We start from the raw sequence: 13,414 nt of genomic DNA on the forward strand, positions 1-13,414 counted from the left end.
TGATATATCACATTGACTGATTTGTGAATGTTGAATCATCCTTGCAACCCTGGAATAAATCCCACCTGATCATGGTGTATGCTTCTTTTATGTATTGTTGAATTTAAGTTGTGTCTTTATATGCCCTTGGCTTTCATCAGAGGCTTCCTGTACTTAAAATGGTAGGAAGTTGCCCAAGTCCCATATGAGAAATCTTTCAGAACTGAGTGTTAATGAAAAAACCTTGTTTCCTCTGAAGAAATTGGTATACTTGTTCCTTTATCGTAATAAGAAAAATGTAGCTGATCGTTTTGTCCTGACTTGGAAGTTCAGGGACACATTTTGTAGAGTTGTTGCACCAACTTTCTGGCTTATTTTTAAGTCTTATACTTCTGTTGTATATGCTTTTTGTTAAAAATTTCTCCATAGTTTTTATGTCTTTATAGAAAGAAGCAAGATTAATTTACAAACACACTGGAAACTTAGGATTGGAATTTGATTTGATTCAACCAGACTAGCCATTTGAATAATCACTATTATTATATCAGTTCTAATAAAGTACCTTTTATATTATTTCTTATTTTATACTTTTTCAATGCCTTCTTTCAGAATGGGTTCCACCTCAACCAGAATATTTCTATCAACCTACAGGAAATGAAAAGATACCAGAAATTGTAGGAGAAGAAAAAGGCACAATTGTCTATCAGTTAGATTCAGGTATTGTTATCACACCAAACAGTGAGTAATTAATCATGACCAAATTACAATAAACATATTTTCTATAATAAAAATGATTTTTAAAAATCCGTAGTTTAGTGGTAAACTGAGTGATAGCCCTGAAATTCATAACTGATCAGTTTTAAATATTTAGTCACTTTTTTAAAATGATAGTACCTTTTCTTAATAGTTCTGAGTTCATTTCATATCTTCTTCTCTGTTGTTCTTCTTCCTGAGAATCAGATGTTGAATCTTTGGGGAATTGCTCATCTTTTCTCCACCTCCTGTACTGTAGTGAGTACTTTGTAGTATGTGTATATGACTGTCATTTATGCTGTAGTTTCCTGCATTAATTGGCAGAATTCATGTCTTTTATAAAAATGTGCTGGACACTGTACCCAAGAACAAAATACATATTCTTTTCAAGGGTACCTGGTAAATTCCCCAGGATATACCATACATAAGGTTATAAAGCAAGTCTTAATGTGTTGAAAAGGACTGAAGTCATACAAAATATCTTCTCTGACCACAGCAAAATTAAATTAGAAATCAACAGCAAAATGAAATCTGGGAAATCTACAAAATATTTGCAAATTGAATAACACATTTCTCCTAAGTAACCCACAGGTTAAAGAAAACATAAGCGTTGAAAAATATTTTGAACTGATTGAAAATAAAACCACACATCAGAATTTATGAGATGTAGCTAAAGCACTGCGTGGTCAGTTTACGACTTTAAATGCCTGTATTTAAAAGGAAGGAAGATTTCAAATCAATTACCTAAGCCTCCACCATAATAAGTTAGAAAAATAAGAGCAAACTACGTCCAAAGTGAGCCGAAAGGGATTTCCCTGGTGATCCAGTGGTTAAGAGTCTGCCTCCCAATGCAGGGGACCTGGGTTTGACGGTCCAGGAAGATCCCACATGCCACCGAATAACTGCCTGTGAGCCGCGACCGCCGAGCCTGTGGTCTAGAGCCCAGGCCCTGCAACGAGAGCAGCCAGTGCAGTGAGAAGCCCGCGCCGCAGTGAAGAGCAGCCCCTGATGACCGCCACTGGAGAAAGCCTGTGTGTGGCAACAAAGGTCCAGCACAGCCATAAGTCAATAAAGAATTTTTTTAAAGCGGGCAAAAGGAAGGAAATAATAAAGAGGAAAATGGAAGTCAGTGAAATAGAAAAGTAATGTAGGAAATCAAACCAAGGGTTGGTTCTTTGGAAACATCAACAAAATTGACAAAACTTTAGCCAGACCAACCAAGGAAAAAGGAGAGGAGACACAAATGATCAAAATTAGGAGTGAAAGGGGACACAGCTACCAACTCTACATAGATCAAAACAGTTACAAGGTAATGCTAAGCTAGCAAATTAACACAGACGAAGAGGAAAAGTTGCTGGGAAAAACCATGTATTATCAAAACCGACTCAGGAAGAAATAAAAAGTCTAAACAGATTACAACAAAGAAACTGAATTAGTAATTCAGAATCTTCCTGGGAAGAAATCCCCGGCCCAGATGGCTTAACAGGATTTATTTGAATTGTACCGAACATCTAAAGATGGAATAGCCCTAGTTCTTCAAAAACTTTGGAAACAGAAGAAGAGGAAATATTTCCTACCTCTTCTTGTGAGGCCAGTATTCAAAGCCAGACAAAGGCATGACAAGAAAACTATAGGTCAGTATTCCTCATGAATGTAAACGCAAAAATCCTCAACCAAATACCAGCAAACCAAATTCAGCAGCATATTGAAAGGACTGTACCCCGTGACCAGGAGAGACTTGTTGTAGGAAGCCGAGGGTGGCTCAACATAAGAAAACCGATGTGACAAACCACATTAATAGAACAAAGAGGAAAAGAGCTACACAGTCGTCTCAGTCAGCAGAACAAAAAGCATCGGGCAAAATCAAACCTTTCATGATAGCGTTCTGAAAACTGGAAATCGAGAATTTCCCCTGGTCAATATTCTTTACTGATATTGGATATTGAATGATAAGATATTTATGGAAAGGATGAATCAACTTCAAACTCACTAACACAGCCTTAACAACAGTAGAGACAGTAACAAGTGCTGGGGAGGATGTGAAGCAGATGCTAATAGTAACCTTGAAGGCAGAAAGGAGGTGTCATGTTAAAGAACTATGAATCAATAGATAGAAATGGTCAGAAGAGAAGTCAATTTTATTAAAGGAGGAATATGTACCAAGTGTAATTAGTAGAAATGGAATGTAAGTTAATAAAATCACGGAGAGGGGGTTAAGAAACAGCAAGAGATAAGAAAAAGAAAGCTGCAATGGGTTTACATTCCTACCATGAGAAAAATTAAGTGAGCGGCTTTTAGCAGAAAGGGTCCATCTGAGATGTGGTTAAACACCCTCTACTCCCAGTTGCCTTGATTTTGGACTCTCATCTCACTGTTTTGGCAAAACTTACTATATTCAGTGAGGTAGAAAAGATAAAGCAACTACCTAGCTCCACCTTATGGAACGTCTGAGGAGGAGTTTGGGAGACTAAAATCTGAGATCAGGGGACTTCCGAGGCAGTCCAGGGTTGAGACTTTCCTTCCAACGTAGGGCGTGCAGGTTCCATCTGTGGTTGGGAAGCTAAGCTCTCACGTGCTTCACAGCCAAAACAGAAAACAGAAAAAAATATTGTAACAAATTCAATAAGGACTTTAAAAATGGTCCACATAAAAAAATGTTTTTTAATAAAATCTGAGATTGTAAGTCAGATGACTTGAGTTATAAATAATAGGGGATGTGTCGCTCCTAGGACCTCAAGAAATTCTTGGTATCATAAGCCTGTTACCGTGAAGCCTGTTTTACCTGTGGGTGACCTTGTAGTCATTTTCAGTAATCCAGTCGACCGTGCATCCCCACTGCCTCACGGGTTCTATCCAGACGTATTTCCACAGAGGGAGAAACCCTGGCGCTGAGAGCTCCTTCTGATATGACAGCTTTTGTGGATTGTCCTGTTAAATGCATTTGTGGCAGCTGTCTTGATCTCGCCTTTGGACCCATCAAGCGGAGTTAAGCCCACCCTACTGGAGGAATGGGGAAACTGAAAGCTGGGAAGATGGGGCTCCGGGGAGAATCTGGGGGTTGTTAGGAGTCCTAGAGCAACCACATGCTATGAGAATATTGTGCGTTAAATAAGAAAGAGGTTTTGTTTTTGAGACATGTTACTGTGGGCTATGAATTGGATCATTTTTAATGTTACCTAAGAGACTCAAGAAGATATTGAAATCCCTATATTAATGACATCTGGTTGCTGGTCTGTACATTGATTATGGTTCCTTGAAAAGATTGAACAACATGGGACTCCAGCTCTTTAAATGGATTATACGTACTCTTGCTGCTTTCTCTGCTTTTACTTCCTTCGTGCTTTTACTCCCATTTTATACTCACTTTCTCCTTTGCTTTCATTTATTATCCAAACTACATACTCTCTAAGTCTCCACAGTGACAAGGTTGCATATAGAAGCAAAAGTCATAATGTGAATATATCTACTAATGAAGCAGAAGCAGGCCCTGTACATATTTCTATTTGTTTAATGCATGTATCTATCCTGCCCCATGGTCAGGATCTTTGTTGATGGCAATCATTTGTTGATTGGTAGATATTGCTAACATCTGACACATAATGCAAGTATAGTAAAAAATAATTGCAAAGTGAAATTACCCATATAAGTGATGCAAGATTGTATGAAGTCTGTGAATGTTAAATAATTACTTGCTTCACTTGCAAAGCCATTGACTACTGAGAATATAGAAATTTCTTATTTAAATACCCCTGTTGTTAAACTAGAATAGTGCTGAACACAGAGGGGCTTAATAAACATATACTGGATAAATGGATTCTGAGTGGAACTTGGACTAAATATATCTATCTCATCCACAGTGCCCACCGAAGATTCCTATTTTACCAGTTCCAGAGTGGGAGGCAAACGGGGAATTATCAAGGAACTCTCTGTCTCCTTACAAGGACCGGAAGATAATACTCTGCTGTTTGAATCAAGGTTTGAGAGTGGGAACCTGCAGAAGGCTGTCAGAGTGTGAGTAACAGAGAGGAATTTCCCAAAGGGATGAGGACTGAAGTGACTGAGACGTGTCTTTAGGAATCATGTTAAGGAGTCAGGAGTGTTTTTGTAAAAGAGAAAGGTGATGAGAGATGATGGTGAGGACAATGAAGAAGAATGAAATAATTGTGACTCATATTTTCCTCCAGGAGAAAAAAAATTATGCAAACTTTTTTCTACTTCTAAAATAAATTAGTGCACATTTGAAATTTGCTTTATGGACCTGAAATAGACTGTTAGATATTTCTCCAGCAAACATGCCCTTATTCAAGAGCGACAGAGAATTGCAGTTCGGGGTCTGCAGCCACAGGGAGCCACGAAAGCCCTGTAATGCAGGGAGGGAGAACACTTTAACTGAGAGGAGAAGGAAGTTGTGAGGCTTTAGTCAACAAAAGGTTCGTAGCTTGTCATTGGCTGCATCTTTACCAGGGAGAAGAGTTCTTCCTGTTGGGCTCCACTGTCATTGCAGGGCTTGAGAACTCCCCCTCTGGTCTCCCAATTCTATTTAATTAGGGTTTCTGTTCATTAACTTTTTACAGTCTTAATAAAAATGTTGTTTAGTTGCTAGCCCACCAGGCTCCTCTGTCTATGGGGTTCTCCAGGCAAGAAGACTGAAGTGGGTTGCCATTTCCTTCTTCAGGGATCTTCCCAACCCAGGGATCAAACCCACATCTCTCATGTTAGCAGGTGGATTCTTTACCGCTGAACCACCAAGGAAGCTCCTTAATAAATACCTAACATAAAAAGTTGAAGTCCTATAATCATACCTCCCAGTTGCAGCAACTGTTTATATGTATTAATTTTTGTGTATATACATTCACTTTTTTCTCTCTGGATAGATGTAATATATACAGATTACATGTTTTAAAAAACAGTATGCATACTGTTTGGTTTTTTTAATACATACTGTTTTGCATGTTGGCTTTTTCCACTTAATAAATTTTAAATGTTTTCTTATGGCCGTACCACAGATGCATCTCCTTATTTTTAATAGCTCATATTGTCCTATCGTATGGATCCTCTATACCTTATTCAGCTTTTCTCCAACTGATGGGAAATGAAGATGTTTACAATTTTTGGCTTAATGAATGAATACCCTTATGCATTCACATTTTTAAATATTGGTGGTGGTATGAGACAAATCCTAGACATAAAATGGTTGGATCAGGGTTTGATCACTTCAGTAATGCTAGTTTTTGTCCAGTTGTTCTCCTAGCATGATTTCAGTCCCCATCAGCAGCATGTGAGAGTGCCTGTTTCCCAGCTCTGGAATGCCAATGAGAGGGAGGCGGAAGGGACAGCCTATTTTAGTTCGTACTTCATGAGTTTTGCTTGTGGATGAGTATCTTTCCATGATCTCTGGCATTTGTATGTTGTCTTCTGCAAGTTCACCAAGGTGAAAGCTTTCCAGAAATGTCCCCTCATCTTTAACTAAGTGAGGATCAGATATATAAAGACAGCACAGAGGACTTGCAGGTCTCTTCCACAGAGATGATATCCAGAAAGCAGCTAACATCCAGCACTGGCTCTGGCTTCACTGCTGGTCACTGCACTTCAGAGAGAGGTGCTGACGTGCTTAGAAACTGCTGTTGGATGCTCTTGAAAGATACCAGGGAGCTCACGGAGCTCCCCAGCATGCCATGCGGCAGTGTCAGCTTTGAGGCTCTTCCCATCCCGCTCCGAATGAGTTTTCTTTCCCCAAGTTCCTGCTCGCCTGATACAGGAATTGGAAAACGAGGGAGAATAGGAAACAAATGTTTGCTACAGCAGGGTTTTCTGTTGTAGCAAGATCTGTTTTTATCAGGAGAAAGCAGTTTTGTTTCTTGAGGGGCGGGTGGAGCTATAGAGAGATGCTTCTGTGTTCTCTGTTACAGAAACACCTATGAGTATGAACTCACCCTGCGAACTGACCTCTACACAAACAAGCACACTCAGTGGTTTTATTTTCGAGTTCAGAACACCAGGAAAGACGTCACCTATCGCTTCACTATCGTCAACTTGCTGAAACCCAAGAGCCTCTACGCTGTAGGGATGAAGCCGCTCATGTACTCCCAGTTGGATGCCAGCACCCGCAGCATCGGCTGGAGGAGAGAAGGGAATGAGATCAAGTACTACCGGAGCAGCCCGGGGGACGGCCAGCAGCCGTCTTACTGTCTCACGTGGACTATTCGGTTTCCGCATGACCAGGACACTTGCTTCTTTGCACACTTCTACCCGTACACGTACACTGACTTGCAGTGCTTCCTCCTGTCGGTGGCAAACAGCCCCATCAAATCTCAGTTCTGCAAAGTCCGGACCTTATGTAGGAGCCTCGCAGGAAACACCGTCTACCTGCTCACCATCACCAACCCAGCCCGGACCCCTCAAGAGGCAGCTGCGAAGAAAGCTGTGGTCTTGACTGCCCGCGTGCACCCTGGGGAAAGTAACGGCTCCTGGATTATGAAAGGCTTTTTGGACTTCATCCTGAGCAACTCCCCAGATGCTCAGCTCCTCAGAGATATCTTTATCTTCAAAGTGGTCCCCATGTTAAATCCAGACGGAGTGATCGTGGGGAATTATCGGTGTTCGCTGGCTGGAAGGGACTTGAACCGGCATTATAAAACCATTCTGAAGGAGTCTTTCCCCTGCATCTGGCACACCAGGAATATGATCAAGAGGTGAGGCTTCTCTCCGTTGGTCTTACACTGTCAGCACTATCTGATGTGTGCGATCTTTTCCAGTGGCATAGGAGGCAGGAATGGTTCGGGGGACAGTCTTTAATGTTCTCTTTGCAGCCATGTGGGTTTGGTAGTTTTCACATTTTTAAATCATGTCTTATCTTTGGATTGAAACTAAACATGCAGTATTTCACTAGAGGTGTTTCACTTATAAGTGAAATGATTCAATGTAAAAGGTCAAAAGTCAGGGAGTTCGTAAGTCTTCGTGATGAGACTTGTGTAATAATAATCGTACCTAACCATTCGTCAGTTCTTGTGTACAACAGGCAGTATTCTCAGAGCTTCCCACCTGACCCGTTTAATCTCACGTTCGCCCTGTGAGGTGGGCACAGTCCATGTCACCATTTTATATATGATGAGGAAATTAAGGCCCAGAAAAGCTGAGAAACTTGCCCAAGGTCATACAGCTAGTTCTCTGGTTGCAGAGTCTGAATTCCTTGTTATCCTCTTATAAAGAAAGAATAATAAATCAATTTGCATTTTCTAAGCCAATGTAAAAGTAGTTGAAGACTAATGGTACAATAGCGCCCACCTTAAAGGAGCTTCTGTTTCACTGGACCTGAAATTGAAGCACATGAGAATATGTGGACTCACGCACCTTCTCACCGTATCTGTATGAATGGCTGAGAAGAGCTTTGGGTTGATAGGCAGAATGGCTCAGAGTGTGTATTGGAGTTGGGCAGGCCTGGCTCTGAGACCTGGTTTTACTTCTGTGACCAGGGAAGCCTCAGCTTTCTTGTCTGTAGAGTGGGGATAATGATACCTGCAAATGGTAACCCACTCCAGTATTCTTGCCTGGAGAATCCTGTGGACGGAGGAGCCTGGTAGGTCGCAAAGACACGACTGAGCAACTTCACTTCACTTTGGGTGGTTACTGTGAGGCTTAAATGAGATAATGCATGTTATCTACTTAGCACAGTCCCCTGCATGTTAAAGATGTGGCATTGTTACCATCATCACCGAGAAGGTGACTGTGTTTGGAAGATTGAGTAGGTGTCCAGGTCATCCAGAGACAGGAGCTGAGTCTTAGAGGAACTAACCCTGGAAAGTCAGAAACCACGGCTGTCTGGTTCTCTCCCCTCTCTGCCGGTCTCCCTCTTTCCACTGGTCTTCACCGGGGGGGCTTTCTTTCAGTGGATTTTCTCCTCTCCTTCACAAGGCCTACCCATCTCTGCTTTCCATGGCTAGCAAGGCAAAGAGTGCTGGAGGCATGTTTCCATCAGGGATGGGCCTGGGGGTCCTTTGAAGGTCATCAGGGGCTGAAATTTTCTTAGGAGGGAAAGTATCAACAGACATGCTTAAGGAAGAGACTCCAAGGGGTCCTTGACTATTCTCATGCCTTTGTGTACCCTCTGGGTCCTTTGTTTGCACCCCCCATAGGCTTCTTGAAGAAAGGGAGGTTCTCTTGTATTGTGATTTCCATGGCCACAGCCGGAAGAATAACATCTTCCTGTATGGTTGCAATAACACCAATCGCCAGTTCTGGCTTCATGAGCGAGTCTTTCCTTTAATGTTAAGCAAAAATGCACCAGATAAGGTAAGCATGAAAGGTAATTTCCTGCCCACTGACTAAGGGAGAAGGATAACTCATCCGTTCCTGTATGCAATGTCTGACTTGCCACTTTGTTGCTCTTCATTATCTTGGGTAAATCCCAGAAAGCTGGACTTCAAGACTTTAGAAAATTGTGGCTTTAAGAATGAGACTGTATTATTCATTGTCCAATGAAAAGATAAATAAAATGTAGTATATCCACACAATGGAATGTCATTTGTCAGTAAAAAGAACTGAGCAGTGATAACACCAGGACTCAGATGAACCTTGAACACATTATGCTGAGTGAAAGAAGCCAGACACAAAAGCCCGCATGTTATCTGATTCTGTCCTAGGAAATATTCAGAAAAGGCAAATCCATAGAGACAGAAGGTGGGTTACTGATTGCCTAGGGCTGATACAGAGAGGGTCGCGTGGGGAGTGACAGCTAATGATGGGTCCTGGGTTTCTTTTTGGGGAAATGAAAATATTCTAAACTTAGGTTGTGGTAATGGTTGCACAACTCTGTGAATATATTTAAGCCACTGAATTGTGTACTTTAAATGTGTGAATTGTATGGCATGTGAATAATGTCTCCATAAAGATGATTTTTTTTTAATTGCTATTGGCTGCTTTGCCCTGGGTGTAAGTTCAAACTCTTAACAGGTAGAATTCTCTGCCATCTTTCATCCTGTGACTGGCAGTGGATGAAGGGATTAAAAGACAAACAAAACATTCATGTTATATGAGCCTCTACAGAAACATTTATGTAATACAAGATCACAAATAACTAAGACAGTAGAGGACTAATAAAAACAACTTAAAAGTCTTTAGTAGTTGGTTGAGTAACAGCTCTGTGACAGTTGTATCTGCACTGATTTAGAAGTTGGTTTTCAACATCGTAAATAGAGTCACAAAGTGTAACTGACATTGGAAAGAAGAAGCTAAATTGGGTTTAGAAAAGTATTTATATGACAGTGCAGATTTTTCTCACATAAAGATAGGAGACAGGGACTTCCCTGGTGGACCTGTGGTTGAAAGTCCACACTTCCACTGCAGGGGGCAAGGGTTTGATCCCTGATCAAGGATCTAGGATCCTGCATGCTTCCTGGTGCAGCCAAAATAAATCAAATAGGAATGAAAACGTCCCTTTAAAAATAATTAGTCCTGAAAAAATCAAACAAAAAAGATATAGGACAAAGGAATCCCCTGGGGGCCCAGTGGTTAGGACTTGGCTGTTTCACGGCTGTAGCCTGAGTTCAATCCCTGATCAGGGAGCTAAGATCCCACAAGCTGTGCAGTGAGACTGGAAAAAGTATAAATAGGACAGATATTTTATATCTGTGACTTATTTGTTAAAAAAGAAAAAGGAAACTTTTCTTCCTTCTGCCCTGTTTCCCTCCCTGCCTCCGTTCTTTCTTTCCTTTTTTTAATCTTCCTATTTTTTCCAGTAATCTCTTTCTTTCTTCATATGAAATTGCATCCAGAACCCAGTATCTAAAACTTGAACAAACTCTTTGGCCAACCCAATATATGTTTACAGATTCCAAATGAGGAAAGAGTTGGGGGTGATCAACAATGGAGGCTATTGAACTCCACGATAGGACCACATTAGTGTTAGGAGGTGGGGAGAGTCCGGGCAGAGGTTATAGGGTGAGGCATACACAAATCACAGGTAGAGGATAAGGGTTCTAGATCCAAGGGTTCAGGGTGGGGAGGGTAGAAAATAAATCTCATGCTGGATGGTACCTTGAATACTAAAGTAAGCCAGCATTCCCAAACAGGTTGTTCAAAGAACCCTGGTCTTACAGAATGTCCCTGGGGAAGGTGGGAAAGGAAAGGAAGAGTTCACAGGCCATGAAAATCAGAATCTACTCTCTCCCCTAGTGAGAGGCACAGTCCACAATGACACGTTAAATGAGAGGTCCTGCAGAGAAGGCCTGTTTAATTGGGTTAAACCTGCATCTCCCCGACCAACATGACTGCAGAACTCATTTTTTCCTCTGTAATATCTATGACACCCCTTGGTATTTTATGGAGCATATGTTAGAAATTAATAGATACTTCCTTTTTTTTTAAACCATATTAGTGAATTTTATTTATTTATTTATTTATTTTTAAATTTTAGACATCTTACATTTGCCAGTTTATGATGAACAGAGGGTTGGATTTCTCTTTAGTTCTCTTTTCACAGTTGTAACTTTAAAGTCCAAAAGTGCAAAGAAGGAACAGGACGAGTTGTGATGTGGCGGATGGGAATCCTAAACAGCTACACCATGGAGTCTACTTTTGGCGGGTCCACCCTGGGTAAGCTGTCTTTGGTAGATCACGGGCCATTATGATAAGAGGAAGCCAAGCCAAGCGCTGGCGAGGTGAAATTCCGTTGAATGTTGGGGAGATAATTGAGCTAGAAGATTTTCTTGTCTGCACTTTAATGCTAAATTTGAGAACTCAAAATACGAGTGTGGAGTGTCACACTGACGGGGCGGGATAGCACAGTGGTTGCTCAGGGCCTGGAGATGCGGCAGGTCCGAGTCTGGATTTCCGTCGCGTGCGTGCTCAGTCACTCAAGTCGTGCCTGCCTCTGCGACTGCGTGGTCTGTAGCCCGCCAGGCTCCTCTGTCCATGGGATTCTCCAGACAAGAATACTGGAGTGGGTTGCCATCTCCTCCTCCAGGGGATCTCCCCTACGCAGGGATCAAGCCCACGAATCCCGCGGCTCCTGCTTTGGCGTGCAGGTTCTTTACCACTGAGCCACCTGGGAAGCCCTTTGAATTTCCTTTAACTGGCAATAATGTTAGTACTTGTATTACAGCTACTACCTAATGAGATCATGTACATAGAGCATTTGGCCTAGTGCTTATCACAAAGTAAAGTCTCAGTAATTTAGGCATCATGATTGTGAACTTGATCATTGTCAAAGACTCTCCTGAAATAGACTATGAGAGAGACCCTGACCAGAAGCATAATATTCTAGAATCAGAGGTGGTGTTTTTAATGAGATATTCATAAATTAGATTTGCATTTGCTCATGAAGACTTAATAAGAAGTCCTATGGATTTTTTTTGTCCCCAGGCAATAAAAGAGACACTCACTTTACCACTGAGGATCTGAAATCCCTGGGTTATCATGTCTGTGACACCCTTCTCGATTTCTGTGATCCTGACCGAACCAAGGTAAAAATGGGCTTTCAAGACATGTGGTGATGTCACTGTGATCATTGTCACACGGGTCCAAAGTCAGCCCAGTGGGGTTATAGGTGATCTTTATTTTCCTCCTCGTATTTTTCTGAAGTTTTATACTCAAAGAAAGTAAGAAAAGTCTGCACACTGCCAGCCGACGGTATGACCCTGTGCCTCCTCGGGAGCTGGGGCCACGCGCCGCTTCCGGGCAGCCACCTCCCCCTCACTCTGGGTTTCCCTGTGGCGGCGCCAGTGCCAGCTTCCCTCCCTCCTGTTTCAGAAGAGCAGGTGTCCTTTCTCCTCTCCAGAACTGTTCCTGCCCTTGCTGCACTGGCCACCCTCCCCTATGGTCTCCCTGAGGTCTTGCCTTGTTAATTACCTCTTCTCTTTTCTGGGCCTGTTTTTGTTTTTGTTTTTTTTTCTTTTTCCCTTTTCTTCTTCCTCCCAACTGCAGATGTTCTCAAGCTGCCCCCATCCTAAATCACAAGCAGAGGCTTCCTTTGGCCTTGCTTTTCCGGGAGCTTATTTCTATTTCCCTTTATTGTTCACCTTCTTAAAAGGGAGCCTGGACTCATGGTCCCTAACTCATCTCTCATGCCCCCTCTGAAATGTCCACCCTGGGAACACGTGACATGCACCACTCAGGATGCTGCTGTTCAATAAAAAAAAAACACTTTAAGGAGAATTTGGCTTCAGCATAGGGCCTCTTAAATCAGATTTGCCAGAGGCCAAAATCTGAACAACCCCATTCTAACTTTTCCTTCTTTGCTACTCAAAAAAATGAAGCAAATCCGACCTTTGCATTGTTCAAGAAGTTTATTATTAGCTATAACCAAGGGAATGACTAAAGCAGTGTTCATTGACATTCTTCCCTAAAAATGCTTCTGCCTGTTCCCACTGCTCATGTAATTTATTGTTAACATGCCTTTAGTAGCAGAGGTTACAGTTTACTCATCCTTATGTCCCCAGAAATAAACAAAGTGCCTTTCAGCAGATTTAGTTTATGAATAAATAAATGAATAATCAAGAGTAGCATTTTTTTTCAATTCCATAGTTCATGCAGTGTCTGGCAGAGCTTAAAGAGCTCTTACAACAGGAAATCCATAAGAAGTTCAAGGAACTTGGACAAGATATGGATTTAGAAAGAAGCTGGAGTGATATCTCTTTGTCTGATGTTGAATCCAGGTAACAAACTTCATTTCAAAGAAAAACCAGAG

At 41.7% G+C, this 13,414-nt stretch overlaps 1 protein-coding gene across 7 annotated transcripts in view; it reads left to right on the forward strand.

Moving 5' to 3' along the window:
• Nucleotides 1–13,414, forward strand: part of AGBL2 (AGBL carboxypeptidase 2) — a 29,286-nt gene that overhangs the window by 7,729 nt on the left and 8,143 nt on the right. For all 7 annotated transcript variants that reach the window (XM_065945087.1, XM_065945092.1, XM_065945089.1 and 4 more), the window contains 7 exons: nucleotides 589–696; nucleotides 4,590–4,743; nucleotides 6,642–7,424; nucleotides 8,865–9,021; nucleotides 11,196–11,322; nucleotides 12,091–12,191; nucleotides 13,252–13,382. In XM_065945087.1, the coding sequence (XP_065801159.1) occupies nucleotides 589–696; nucleotides 4,590–4,743; nucleotides 6,642–7,424; nucleotides 8,865–9,021; nucleotides 11,196–11,322; nucleotides 12,091–12,191; nucleotides 13,252–13,382 (1,561 nt within the window). The remainder of the gene's footprint in view (nucleotides 1–588; nucleotides 697–4,589; nucleotides 4,744–6,641; nucleotides 7,425–8,864; nucleotides 9,022–11,195; nucleotides 11,323–12,090; nucleotides 12,192–13,251; nucleotides 13,383–13,414) is intronic.

This window comes from Muntiacus reevesi, chromosome 9 (genome assembly GCF_963930625.1).
Source record: "Muntiacus reevesi chromosome 9, mMunRee1.1, whole genome shotgun sequence".
In the NCBI taxonomy this organism is placed as follows: Eukaryota; Metazoa; Chordata; class Mammalia; order Artiodactyla; family Cervidae; genus Muntiacus; species Muntiacus reevesi.